Source organism: Myotis nattereri (assembly GCF_964212035.1).
Source record: "Myotis nattereri genome assembly, chromosome: 14".
NCBI lineage: Eukaryota > Metazoa > Chordata > Mammalia > Chiroptera > Vespertilionidae > Myotis > Myotis nattereri.
The window spans coordinates 13,452,814-13,467,259 of NC_138089.1; the positions used below are offsets into that span (position 1 = coordinate 13,452,814).

At 44.3% G+C, this 14,446-nt stretch overlaps 1 protein-coding gene across 10 annotated transcripts in view; it reads left to right on the plus strand.

Moving 5' to 3' along the window:
* The window catches only part of CADPS (calcium dependent secretion activator), a 448,916-nt gene that overhangs the window by 375,771 nt on the left and 58,699 nt on the right, over positions 1 to 14,446 (plus strand). For all 10 annotated transcript variants that reach the window (XM_081106565.1, XM_081106568.1, XM_081106567.1 and 7 more), the window contains 2 exons: positions 4,964 to 5,038; positions 5,917 to 6,000. In XM_081106565.1, coding sequence (XP_080962691.1) covers positions 4,964 to 5,038; positions 5,917 to 6,000 — 159 coding nt within the window. The remainder of the gene's footprint in view (positions 1 to 4,963; positions 5,039 to 5,916; positions 6,001 to 14,446) is intronic.

A 14,446-nucleotide genomic window follows, 5' to 3' on the forward strand; every position in this document is an offset into this window, starting at 1 on the left:
ATTAAATTTCTGGATGCAGTGGGGGCATCACCCACTCACATTTCTCTGGGCGACTCTGAACCATCCCTTGGGCTTCACAGAGCCCACTTAAAAAAACCTGTCTTGGATGGTCTCTAAGAATCGTGAGTGACTTCCAGAATCCTTCTCCTCCTGAATTTTTCGCTCTTTGGAGCTTTATTTTTTAAAAAATGAGATATAATTCACATACCATAAAATTCGCTCTTAAAGTATACAATTCAGTAGCATTTAGTATAGTCACAAAATTGTGCAACCATCACCACAATCAGTTGTAGGACATTCCTATCACCCTAAAAAGAAACCTGGACCCATTAGTATAATTCCCCAACCCTCCCTCCCCAGCCCCAGGTAATTGGCACTCTACTTCTGTTAATAAGGACTTGCCTATTTGAGCATTTCATATAAATGGAATATACTAACATGTGGCATTTGTGCCTTCTTTCACCTGGCAGAATGTTAAGATTTATACATGTTGTTCCAGGAAATTTATGGAGCCATTTCCCAGGAAAAAATACTTTCACATACAATTTCAAGGGACCCGGGAAGTTTGTCAGGCCAAACGAAAGACCCTGTTGGAAATATGTGATAGGAAATAAGTCCTCTGAGGGACCTTGCTCTATGGCTGTGACCTTGAGTAGAACTTCAGTGAGAAGTCTCATGCAAATGGTCCCTCGTCAACTTTTCCCATCTTCTAGAATGGGGACATTTATCCCCAAAGTAAAACTGAACAGTTAGAACGACATTGGCCAAAGGTGATGACTGGGAACATCCTGAAATTGGGAGTAGATGAAAGTTTAATTTTTTTTGAGTTTTCACTTTGTGAGTATCTGATATTGAACTCCTATTATAGATCTAATTACTGATGCCTGTTTCCACCTGGATTCCAATGCCCTCAAGGAGTTTTAGAATAGATTCTCCAGTTTTAAGTCACTTCTTGAATTTCATCACTGGGGTAAAGTAGCATCTAAAGGCAGCTGTTGAAACATTTGTTAACCATACTTTTCCATCTTAAATATTTATTTTTTCATTAAAATTTGCAAAGCACCAATAGAGAGGAAATTGTATATTAAATACTTTCTCACTTGGTCTAGAGTGTTTTCATCTCATTTCCAAGGTCAGATGGTCTTAACAGAAAGACAACATACACACAATCTGTTCCATGACAAGGCAAAATGTGCAGCACTGGGAGTCAAGTGGAATGATTTTCCCAGTGTGATTGTGAATTTGCAGCAACTTAGCTCATTAGAAGCAAAAGTAAAGTTCCCAAACTTTCCATGCCATTGAGGATTAGTTCCCTTGCTATATCATGATCTAGGGCCCCAGAATATAATTTATTATTATTATTGTAATTATTATTAATTATTATTATCAAGCCAATCCAAGAAGGCCAGCAGAAGGGACTGAAAAAATGCAAAAATAAGAAAGAGCGCTCTTTGTACCCAAATTGGATAATTCATCTGACTGCAAAAAATGTTGTGATAAGATAATCTAGTGGGGGTGGGGAGGGATGGTAATTAAACAATACCTGGTAGTATTTATACTCCTTCCTTGAGTGTCACATCTGCATTGAACAATTACTCTCCTGAGAAAGAGCAGAGAAAAGACAGAGTACTCACTGATGCTCCAGAAAAGTCAATCAAATAAGTCTTGGAAGAAACTGATAAAAGAAATCCATGTATTTGGTAATTATTTGTATAAGAATGAAGGCTACTTAGATAAATACCCCTTTGCTACATAATAAGCAGAATAGATATTACCCTGGCCTACTATCCCTCCAAAGTGGGTTTTATTTCATTGAGATTATAATTGACATACAACAAACTATGTAGGTTTTAGATGAGTTTAGAGAAATACACACATGTAGCTAGCATGCTAATCATTGGTTACGGCAGCAGTAATATTGCCTTGTAGCACTTCTAAGTTTCCAAACCATGTGCCCATGCATTGTTTCATTACTTTGTAGTGATTTCTATATTCACAACAGGGATAATTCTAGCCCCATTGCGGAAATGAGGAAATAGACTAACAGAAATGACATACTCAAGTTTCCTCTAGAAGTAAGAAGCAGAATAAACATATCAAAACATTTTTATAGCCCTAGCTGGTTTGGCTCAGTGGATAGAGCGTTGGCCTGCAGGCTGAAGGGTCCAGGGTTCAATTCCAGTCAAGGGCACATGCCCGGGTTGTGGGCTTGGTCCCCAGTGTGGGGCATTCAGGAGGCAGCCAATCAATGATTTTGTCTCATCATTGATGTTTCTATCTCTCTCTCCCTCTCCCTTCCTCTCTGAAATCAATAAAAATATATATATATTTTTTAAAAAACACGTTTTTATAAGCAGAATAAAAGAAATGTGGACAGGAGTGGTGCTAATACTCGTACATTCATAGATAGCGAAAGGGAGAGACAGTGGGAGTACCTGGGAGGAGTCAGGGCCAACTTTGGCATGGAAAACATGAGAGCAAGGAGAGGTTCCCACAAACCACCGTGTCTCCATATACTTCCGTCTGGATTCCTTAGAGGAGGGAAGAGAAAGCTTGTTTGTCTTTCAGGAAAGACACTGTTAACTCCTCAGGACAGATCGTGCCTGGATCTTTCGTGAGTGATGCATAGAGAACATGCTCTTGGCTCTGCTTGCCATTTCAGCGAAGTTTTTTGAGAGAATGTTTCTGTTCTCAATGATGTTCTTTGCTTGTTTAGAAGCTTCTCATTTAATATTTCATATTATATTATTTTTGCCTACAGCTAACTTTTCTGAGTTAAATCTCATCATTAATGTCATAAATGTGAATCACTTATAGCTATCCAAAGAGAATCTAGAAGGCGCAGTCACGTGAGGGCAGGTGAGGGTGTGACTCAGGATCTTATCACAAGACCTAAAAATGAGTTGGGAGCCCTGTCAACATTCCCGGGGTCCTTTGTTTTGACATCTTTCTGTGTTTTAGCACCGAACTCTGCAGATAGCGTTTGCATTTAGCCTCAGGTTTCTGCCACTTCCTAGTAAATTCTTCCGTGAAGTTAGCAGCAGAGCCAACGTGGGTTCTGTTTACCAGGACCGTGCAGCACGCACCATTTGCTTGTTCTCTCTCTCTCTAGTCAACTAAAAGGCAAGTAAAATGGGATGACTGAGCAATAAGACCATCTCCCCCTACCCTTGCTTTCTACTTTATAAATTTCAACAAATAATATTGGAATTGCAATTGTAAGTTGACAAAATGTTTCCACATCTAGACCCTCAGTACATCTTCAAACTAGATCTATGATTCTGAGAGCAGGACTGCCAGGAAAAATCTTGACCCTGATTTTTTAATAGCCCTGTTTGGGTGGCACCTGGTTGGTGCATCATTCTGTGCACCAAAAAGACTATAGATAGGTTCAGTGCCAGGTCAGGGAACATACCTAGGTTGTGGGTTCGATCCCCAACCATCCCATGTGGGCTCATATCTGAGGCAAGCAATCAATGTTTTTTCTCCTGATCTCTTTCTCTCTCCTGTCCTCTCTCTCTCTCTGGAATCAATAAAAACATATCCTTGAGTGAGGATAAATAAATAAATAAATAAATAGTAATAATGAAACAGACCTGCTAAATATCTTTACACAGGGTGTGCCTCATTCCCATTACAAAATCATCAATAATTTATACTGGCTTCTCCCCTGTCCCATTGACCCTAGGTAGTAGTAATATCCGTTGTGTGTGTGTTTTTTAGGGTTTTTTTGTTGTTTTTTACAGATGAAGAAACCGAACTATATTTTCTTAGGCAACATAACTAACCAACTTTGCACTGGGGTTTTGCCTAGGTCTTCCAGTCACAAATAAAATCCCACTCTGACTTGAAATGAATTAACCTCATTCTCATCCCTTTGCTCTCTTTCAATACTGCTGATCGCCAGTTATCAGAATATCAAACCACATTAATGTGGCTTATGATTTCCGCATGTTTTCATAGCTTTCTGGATGGTTTGTTTAATTTCTCCTGTCTCATGTGCCCTATTGTCCTAATTTGCATTTGCACTGCTCCATTTTCTTTCGATTCCTACTCCCTCCCCCCTCTGAAAGTTCGCTAGCGAGTGGGTAAGTGCGTTTTCTTTCCGGAGAGCCGTGGTTGGCATTGTTGTTTTCCATTGAGGAAATGCGGAATAACTCAATGGGTACTGAGATGCTCTAATAAATGTCAGGGAGCTGGCATACAGTGCTTTCTGTTGAAATCGCGTTTTCTTTCCTCCTGGCGCGTGCAGCAGATTTTGTTTGTGTGGGGTTTGTTTTTGCATTGCTATTTAAATTTAATAACCGACAGCAGCAGTTAGAGAATTTGAAAAACTTAGTAGCAGTCTCATTAGTGCTGGAAGCCTGGGTCTGCTTGCCCATCATGGAGAAGGCGAGGGGCAGCCACCAGGGTTGAGAAAGACGCCCTGCCCGGGCGCTAAGGCAACACACTGAGATGGAATGAGGGGCGCTGAGGCATTCACCCCAAAGAGCCAAAGGTCTTAGAACAGTTTTTTGCAAAATCACGCACGATGTATTGGTCAAATGCCCTTTGGAAGGGTGTACTTCCTAAGCCACAGCTCCCAGCAGTTTCCCAAAGATAATTTTCGTCCCTCTATTAAATTGTTGTGGTATCGTGCTTTGTACGACCCAGATCAACACGCTGCTGGGCTGTGAAGCCGCCCATGCCAGCTTTTGTAAACGCCTGTGTGTCTCTACATGTATCAAAGCAATTGAACGCTTTGGGTGAGGAGCAAGGTGCCTGATAATTTTTTTTTAAGAGCTTCGAATCTCCCTCATCAAAGACACAGAGTCAGAATCTTGCAGCTGCTTCCAGGACTGTGGAGAGGGATGGGGTGGGCAGGCCAGGCTTTAGGTATAAATTGCGTTGTCTAAAAATTACCGACGGATGCCATGCCATCACCTCCCAAACATGCTAATATTTGTCTTTCTGTGTTCTTCAGCATCAATACCATTCAAAAATAGACGAACTAATTGAAGAAACTGTTAAAGAAATGATAACACTCTTGGTGGCAAAGGTAATCTTCCGTTTCAGGTGAAATGTTTCGTTGTGAGCATTGCTTTGTTATGTCTGCATTCCCATTAAAATGTCACACGTCAGAAAGTTGAGCCGGGCACTTACGTTTCTCAGGAAACAGGATTGCGCCTCACCCAGCCGCAGTGCCGAGCGATTTTTCTGATGATTGCGAGCCGAGTGAGGACGAAGCGATGAAGTGGCATATGTTAACTTAATAAGAATTTGTCCCCAAACGCTGCACTAGGTTATGCAGGAAATGTTTGTTTTGTTTTTCAGCATTGACAAAGTTAGGTTTTTAAATACAGAAAGTTAAACGGTAATAAGGAATTCTGCCATCGTAGGCACCCCCTTCCCCCTAGTTTCACATGCAGTGAGAGTCATAATAAAGCAGAAAAGTCAGATAAAGCTATTTCAGTCACCCTCATGAATTCTAGAATTTTAACTAAGTAATGTTGAATGGGAAGACATTTATATTTGCCAGTGCTAAACTTCTGTTTCCCCCAAATTACTGATAAAATACAAATAAAAATAGATTGGATTAAATGTAGTGCTAATATGTAACATAAAGACGGCTTTGCGCAGTTTGGGATTTTGAAAAGTGCATTTAATATTATCGCATGCTATATGCAACGCAATAATATTTTGTCACTTTGCACTTCTGGAGCACTCTCTATTTGCAATCACATAATAATGAAGAGAAAGCCGGATAAGTCAAATATTTCTGTGTCGCGGCGCCTCCTCCTCTCCCCGCAGGCTGCGATCAGATAATAGAAGGCGAACGTGAGCAGAGGCTCCGTGCTGGCTGGAAATGTTGCTCTTTATCGTGAGCAGTTCTCCTCTGGAACTCTAATTCTTTTTTCTCTTTTGCGGTTTTTCTAGTTCGTCACTATCTTGGAAGGAGTGTTGGCAAAATTATCCAGATATGACGAAGGGACCTTGTTTTCTTCTTTCTTGTCATTCACCGTAAGTAAAGAGGTTTACATCGTTTTCTTAAGGGAATATGGGTGCTTCAGATGGGTAAAATGAGCTGGCGAATGTCAGGAAGCTGACATGAGGAGGGTGCTGCTGTGGCACTTGGTTTGGATTGTGTGTGTGTGTTAATTTCCGTCACCCATCAGCGTCTGCTGATCACACCGGGAGAAGGAGCGGGCACGTCACAGCAGCCGCCACACCGCTGCTGCTTCATTTGTGAATATCCACTGTGTGCGCACTTGTGTGCCTCTCTATATTTGTATCCACTGTGTGCACACTTGTGTGCCTCTCTATATTTGTATCCACTGTGTGCACACTTGTGTGCCTCTCTATATTTGTATCCACGGAGAGTTGGCGGACTGAGCCCACCTTAGCTTCCTAGGTGAAAACACTTACCGTTTCTGAGCTACCATTTCCTCGTCTGGGAATTAATTTTAGGGGTTGCAAATGGAGACCTACGGGTCAGAGAGAGCTTGGAAATATGCTTTATTTGGTCCTCGCCGTGTTGGGTACACTTTCCTTAACTGAATTCGTTTCCCGCTTTTAAAAATCAGAAGAATTCACAGAGAAGCCTGAATCCCAGGACTCTATGAAGTGACGGCCAGCAGCTTTATGAAGGCCTGTCTGTGGGCACAGCAGCCGTCTGCAGGGCTCAGTCACAGGGTCTCAGTCCAGCCGTTTCCGCCAGCTTCCTCGAGCCCCCTCCGGGCTGTTCTTCTCATTCATAGGCCTGCCGGGGCTTGGGGACACTTGAGTTTATACCCCTGGCGCACATGATCGAGTCTGTACAAATCCGAGGGGCTCTAAGTCTGTGCCAGAATCGGGCATGGCCGTAGAAGTTAGGTAGGTGGTGGGCAGGGGCCAGCCTAATTCTCTGGAGGTAAGTGGGGCGGGTGGCTGTAAGCGGACTGCTCCGGGGCCTGTTCTCCTTCCCTTGCTGGGCTAGGCGGGCACTGCAGCTGCAGGCCTCCGTGCCATCTCTGATGGCAGGGGTCTTGCTGGCTCTGGGACCAGCTGTTATCCTCTGACAATGCCATAGGGAAGGCCATTTAGGACCCACTATCTGAGGCTTTATTTATGAAGAATTTCCTAAAAGGGCCTTGAATGCCAAGGCAAGGCCCAACACGGGATAGAGGGTAGCACATCATCATCTTTGGAATCCAACAAAATCGGATTCAAATCCCATTACCAATACTAACCAGCTGTGTGATCTTGAGTAGGTGTCTCATCCTTCCTGAGCCTCATCCTCTCTGAGGTTTGTTTTAGTTTTGGTTTTGGTTTTGGTTTTAGGGAGGTGTGCTATTATATCATTTTGCTGTGTGTGTGTGTGTGTGTGTGTGTGTGTGTGTTAATTGCAGTTAATACCAATATTGTGTGGAAGTAGGGAGTAAATAACGTCTTCCACAATGAGCTTCTTTGAGGATAATAATATAAGTGAAAGAGCTTAGCATAGTCCTAGCACACAGTAGGTCTCAAAAATAGCAACTATTATTAATAAAAGATATCTAATATGTTTATTATATAACACAGACATACATACACACAAGTTCTTTCCAAACATGCCCTTTGTTGGTCTTTCCCTAACCCATACATTAGATTTCATGGGAATTAAAGGAAATGTAGACAGAAGACATCTAAAACAATTCTAGACAGCATCCACCCATCTGCATGCCCATCTTGATTTGATATGCAGCTCTGACCTTCCAAGGTGTGAGAATTGAACTCAATCCCAGAAAGTGTGATGACCCCAGTCCCAGGAATTTACTGGCAAAGGTGGGGTGAGAAGAGAGTGGTGACAAAAGGAATTGTATCTGATTTCACTCTGTAGAACTACCCATAATGTGTCACAGCTGAAAGAAAACCTACCCAACCCACTCCTTTGACAAACAAAGAAACCAAGGCCCAGAGAGGGGGAGTACTTTGTCTAAGGTCACACAGCAATGGGCAGCATGGGAACAGGAACCCAGGTTTCTGCCAGCTTCCCCCCACCACCGAACAGCTTCCTGAAGAGAGTGGGATTCAGCTGGCACTTGCCTGGCACTAGAAGGCAGATGGGCAACTGAGTGGGGAAGATGCATGAGGAAGGATTCAGGGCTCACGAGTGGGAAAGAGTAGATAATCTTTCATGCCTCGGTGAAGTCATGGAAATGGTGAAAAGAGGCAGAATGAAAGGCAGCACTTCTGGAAGATGTTCCCCTGACTCCCACGGAAGACATCACTTTCTCGGAGCCTTTATTTTGAGCGATGGTTTTGACTGCACCCACCTTGACTCCGAAAGCTCCTCTGCCGCTCCCTGGGCAGCATCCCATCCACCAGAGGCCCCTCCCGAATGACGGCCTTCGCACGAGGACCAGTAAAATATGGTCCCGTGGCAGTGATACCACTGGGCCTGGCTGGGAGATTCTCACAGGAGCGTTTGAAACAAAGAAGACCTCGCTGAACTTGCAGGAGTGTCCCAGCCGGAATTGTCACCCTCTCCTCTCCCTTTTCTGAGACGTGTTGCAGGCACAGGGCCTGCCTCCTGGAGGCCCCGCCACTGCAGGACCCTCCCTGCCTGTGCTGGCTGTACCTGCCCTTCCTCCGTGACTCTTCTCCCACACACGTGGCCACCCCCAGGCCAGAGGCACCCACTTATCGTTCGCAGCGCGTGTTCTCATCTCCTGTGGATTCCCGTGTTGGAGACCGAGCTGTGCTTAGAGGCGGCAGGAACATCTCCGCGCGTGGATTCTGAGCTCCTGCCCAAATCTGAGAGGCCCCTGGAGCCTTCTGCAGCCCAGCCGCCCTGATTCCCGGGAGGAGTGCAGGGGACAGGGAGCAAGGCAATGGGTGTCCTGGGAAGAGCCATCGAGGCCCAGAGAACCAGGAGTCCTGGGCCCCGGACAAAGGCGGAGCCAGAGGGTGCCACCCTGGCAGGACCCCCTCCCTGGCTCCCACTTCGATCCGCTCTGCAAGTATTACTGCGCACTTACCACGTCCCCACCCCAGCGGGGCTGCCAAGGATGAGCCATGTGCTCTGCCCCCCAGAAAGCTGACAAGTATCGACAAATATGCCACCCTTTCCCCCTCTTTCTCCCGCCGAGCGCCTCCTTTCCTGGGCTTGGTTTCGTGGTCCAAGCCAGACATTTTGGAAACTGCAGTGGCACAGAGCAGGCAGGAATATTTATTTCTCATCTCCATCTGCATTGCTTCCTCTCTTGGAGAGGAGCTGGGGGGAGGAGGGGAGGAGATGGGGCTTCTGGTGCCAGCCCCGCGCCCAGGCGCCCGCCCCTCCTCCCTCCCGGCTCCCTCGGCAGCGGCAGCAGCCCGGCATTTAGGGAGGCAGGCGCCTTTGGAACTTGGGAAAGATCAGCCCAGTTGGAAGTCGCAATTAGCAACTATCCGCCCATTTCCCCTGCCTGCAAGATGTGCTTTTGTGTGGGCTGCCTGCCGGCAGGAGTCCTGTCTGTAGGTAGCTTCACGCTGTTCTTTTAGGAGGCCAGCAAGGAGGACGAGCAGGTGCCAGGGGCCCTCTCCCAGCGAGTTCATGTCCTTTGCAGGGCGTCTCCAGGCCTTAGCGAATATGCTGGTTCGCTCGCTCATTCGTTCATTCATTCACTTGTTCACCCACCCGGCATGTTGACTGAGCACCTCTGCGTCAGGCATCCTGCCAGGAGCCGGGGGACACATGTTCTCTGTCCTTCTGGAGCTTACACTCGGGAAAGGAGACAGACAGTAAGAAAGGAAAGAAAACTGTAGAATAGGGAAAGTGCTGACACCACATACTGGAAAGAGAGGGAGAAAGAGACGGAAGGTCGGGGATGGTGTCAATTCAGCTAGGATGGTGGTGGATGTGGGCACTGAGCTGAAAGGTATAGGGCAGCCGCGGGAAAGGGGCGGCCTTGGGTAAAGAAGAGGAGAATCTTCTGGACAGAATGCCTGCGATGGCTTCGAGGCAGGGAGGCAGGCAGGATTTTTCTAGATACTATGGTGGTAAGAGAAACAGGATTTGGGGTTGAGCAGATGGAGGTGGGCCAAGGTGGAAGGCGGGGGAGCTGTGATGCCCAAGGAGCTGGCTGCACGAATGAGTCCTGAGAGTCAGTGGGCACAGTAATGAGCCCCCGAGTGGGGAGGCCTGGGAACCACAGCTCCGCCCTCACCAGGGAGCTCTGTGACCTGGGCGAGGAGACCCAGGCTGGGCTTTTCATTCCCTCCCGTGTACTGTGATGCCAGTGGTATGAGATGAATTCCAGAGTCTGAAATAGCTACGAGAGCTTAAGCACTTGTTAAGTGCCTGGCACAGGGCTAGATGCTTTCAATAGATTTTCCTCGTGAATCCCCTGAACAATGCCATTCTAGAATAGTCTTCCACAGAGGATCAAACTGAGGCTCAGAGAGGGGAAGCCCTCAGCTTAACTGGCATCTACCCTTCCTCCCCAACACTGCAGCCTCCAAGGAGGAGTGAAGATGTGGGAGGAGCCCTCCCCTCAACAGAACAATTACATCAACTCCTCTGAAGCCCCCTAGAGTTCACCCAAGATCCCCCATCCACCAAATTCATTTGAGGTGGTCATACTATAACATGGAAGCCCCTTGGGACAGAATCCACAACGTCCACTTTAGAGATGTCAGGGACCAAACCCCATTATATGTCCAATCTGCTAAGTCTCAACTTACTCTCATTCATACTTTATCCCTTTTTCAAGCATTTTTTTTTTTTGCCACTTAGAAACAAAACAAAGTAGATGTGCTTTTTCTTGCTAGAATCCACAAAGGGCTGGGGTTAGTATAGATCCACCAGGAGCCTGGACTGCTTCTGTGCAGGCGTCTCGATGTCACACCACAGAACAAGACTGCCACCTGGTCCAAGCCAGAACTGGACCAAGAAAATGCGCTTCTGTCTACAGAACATTTTGGTTGGGAAGCAGTTCAGATTTCAGTGTGGGTGAGTGTTCACAATAGTTTGTTAGTGTTGCCTTCAGTGGCATTCCACTTTTGCTTTGGGTTTGGGGAATTCCCTGCCTGGGAGAGATGGCTGTTTGCACTGTGGGCTGGTGATGGTGGTGCAGACAGAGAGGTCTTGGGCCACCCTCAGAGGGTACCATCATCCAGTGATCAGATGCTGAATTCCTGGAGATGCCAATCTGTTGGTCTCTATATTTCAGAGTGGAGATAAAGCTGTGGTCGTAATAGCTGATGTTTATTGAACACATACTATGTGACAGGAACTGTGCTAAGTGATTTACTTTCTCATCGGATCCTCACATTCACCCGATGCAGTAGACACATTATCCCCATTTTACAGATGAGGGAAGTTGAAGAAGGTATGCAAAGTCACACAGCTACTAAGACTCCACCATAGAGTCTCCTGTATTATCATCAGAATGTTATTCCCATAGAAGCCCAGACACCCATAAGTGAAGTCAGTTAGTGACTCTTCCAGGAGACAAATTGATATCATTCCTAAAGGAAAGAGTCATCATTTTTCATATCTGACCAGAAAAAAAATTATGAATAATTTAGCAACCAGCTAGTCAGTTTGCAATAACACTGAAGGAATAGACATTCAAAATTTCCTACTTCCTTTGTGGCTTTCCAGATAATCTTTAGTTTCATGTTAATTATTCATTCAACACATGTTTATTGAGTATCTATTTTGTGCTAGGCACTGGGGGCTTAGCAATGGATGAGGGACAGTGTTTCTTATTGTATATTCCATGAGGGAGATCTATTCTCAACAAGTAGTTTACAAGCATGGCAATTATTCAAAGAAGGAGCCGATGCAATGGGACCATATCCAAAAGGGACCCAACCTCATGTGGGAAGCCATGAAGAAATTGACTGACATTTGAGCTGAGATCTAATACATAAGAAAAATTCCACCTAGTGAAGAAGAGAACAAAGAGGTTTCCAAGGTACAAGACTTAAAGAAGAAAGAGAAAGTGAAGTACATTCTGAGGACTGGAAGTTCATTGTTATTTGGGGAAAGGTCAAATCAAAGGAAAAAATGACAGGGATGGGGTTACAGAGCTAGTCAGGGGACTGATCATGAAGGAGCTTACCCATGGTGATGGGATTTAAGGGTTTACACAAAGCCATTATCAAAATTGATTCAACTGGAGAAGCTAAGAGAGGTCACAGAGAGACAGGCTACCTGTTATAAGTCGCTGTTGGGTCTATGGTCTTCTCTGATTTTGAAGCCTTGAGCCACCATTGGAAGGCAAAGCTTATTTTGTCTAATGTATTTTGTCCACATAGACCAACAAAGAACTGTGCCAAACTATAAAGCACTGATCCTCCCAACTTCTTCCATTAGCCACTCCCCAATGTTTCAGGATTTGACATCGACTTTGGGGTCTATGACAGATAATTTTGTCACCTAGTGGGACATCATCCTCATTTCCATGTCATGCCTTGAAAACACAGTTGACAATTAACATACCTGCTGTCCAAAGTAACCCCTGGGAATCTTTTCAGAAGGAAGAAATAGGATCCAAAGTTAACCATTTCCCTTAATATTCTTTGGTAGACAGATGTTTATCAGTCAAAGTGAACATAAGACAAACACAGTATTCAGAGTATGAGGTGCAAGCAACCAGGTCACAGAAATGCCAGCTATGGAAGAAGTACCTCATGAATACGCATGTGGCTTCAAATATGAAATAATTGTTCTGAAGTAAAACGTTAGAGATTTTGACCTGACCTCTCAGCCCAGGCAGTGAGAAGCTCATCACCAGAAAGTCAGAGGGAGCCATGTGACTGTGAAGCGCAGACTAAGAGAAACATGGGCAAGTAATTGACCATTTGTGAGTCTCGGTTTCTTCATCTGAAGAGTGGGAATGCTGGTGCCTACTTCAGAGAGCTGATGGGACAAATAGAAATAAAGCGAGCAGTAGGCCTTGCATGGTACCTGACATGTTGTTCACATGGACCAAAAAAGTGCTGTGCCCTACAAATAGCCATTATAACCGTACCTTCCACTTAAACCTGTGAGAAGGTTTAAATGGCCCTAGTGACTTTCACCAACAGTTTTCTCACCTGTTCAAGTCCTTAGCATTGCAATCATTCCTCCTAAGCAACCCAAATTATTATCTATAAGAGGACCAACCAAAACTCTCTTATAACTTCTATTTCAGCACATTTGACACTCAAAACTTTGATTCATCAAAGGTATCTTCGATTAAGCATAGTGTATTTTTAGCATTTCATTTTATTTTAATTTTTCAAGAACTTTTCAGTCATACATGGTCTCTAGATTACCTCTCTATTAATCCAAATACTTCCTTAACCAGAATTCAGTAACCCATTCTCCAAGCATATTTTGGATTGAATCAGATTTATCTCAATGTACTTGTTTGTTCAGTTCTGCCCTTATTAGAGTATAACCTTGAACATATTAATTAACTGCTGACCTCAGTTTACTGATCTATACAATGGGAATAATAATATGACCTATATTATATGGTCTTGTTAGAGTTATATACCTGGAATGGAATAAGCATTCACTACGTGTTAGGTATGGCTTTTATTGTGGTTATTACTGTGGTTATGTCACCAAGTACTGAGGATAAGAATGTGTTACTCAATCAGCCACCATGTTTTAAATGAGTCCTGTATGTACATTATTGAGCTAGAGTTGTAGATATGGAAAGATATAAAAAAAGAAAAGGCCCTATCTTTGTTACCTGAAAGTTACTGTCTAAAGTGCATGCACAGAAGTGACTTGAGATTTTTGTGGCCCAGTGTTTCCAGTGATGCTCTGGAGGACTGTGCGCTCACTTCCGACTGCTGTGGAGAGTCAGTTCTCCACCCCTCCCCCGTCTCCCCAGTTAGTGATGTCACGTTGGTAGCTTGAATCGGACCATTTGCACCAGTGAATAGGCAAACACTATCAGCCAGGGAGGACGTCTCTTCCCCTCTTCTTCTCCTTTCTTTTCCTTCTCCAGAACCTTTTTATTAGTACATCACTGAGTGTTTTCCAAGCATAAGGTAGGTACCACCTGGCACCTGGGAAGATATCAGATGCCACAAAAACTCAGCATTAAATAACTCCAATCACACTGTGAGAGAGTTATTCCCTTTATAATTTTATTTTTATTCTTATCCTTACATTAAAAATAAAGTTTCCATTGGGTGCTTATTTGTCTCTTTCATTTTTCTAATATGTCAAATCTTCATGTGTAAGAGAGAGAGAGAGAGAGAGAGAGAGAGAGAGAGAGCGAGCATAGGCCTTGGGCTCCACACCCTTAGCAGGCAACCTTGTCTACCTAGAATGTAATAACTTTATTTTACTTATATTGTGTTTATTTTACTTTCTTTTATTGAAAGTGATAGTGATTTTCATGTGTGGCAGTGATATAACATTTCCTTTTATAATTAAGTATTTTTAAATTGAACCAATTTAAAGAAGAATATTAAGAAAATGAGTAAATATAGTATAGATGGCATACAGGCAACAGCG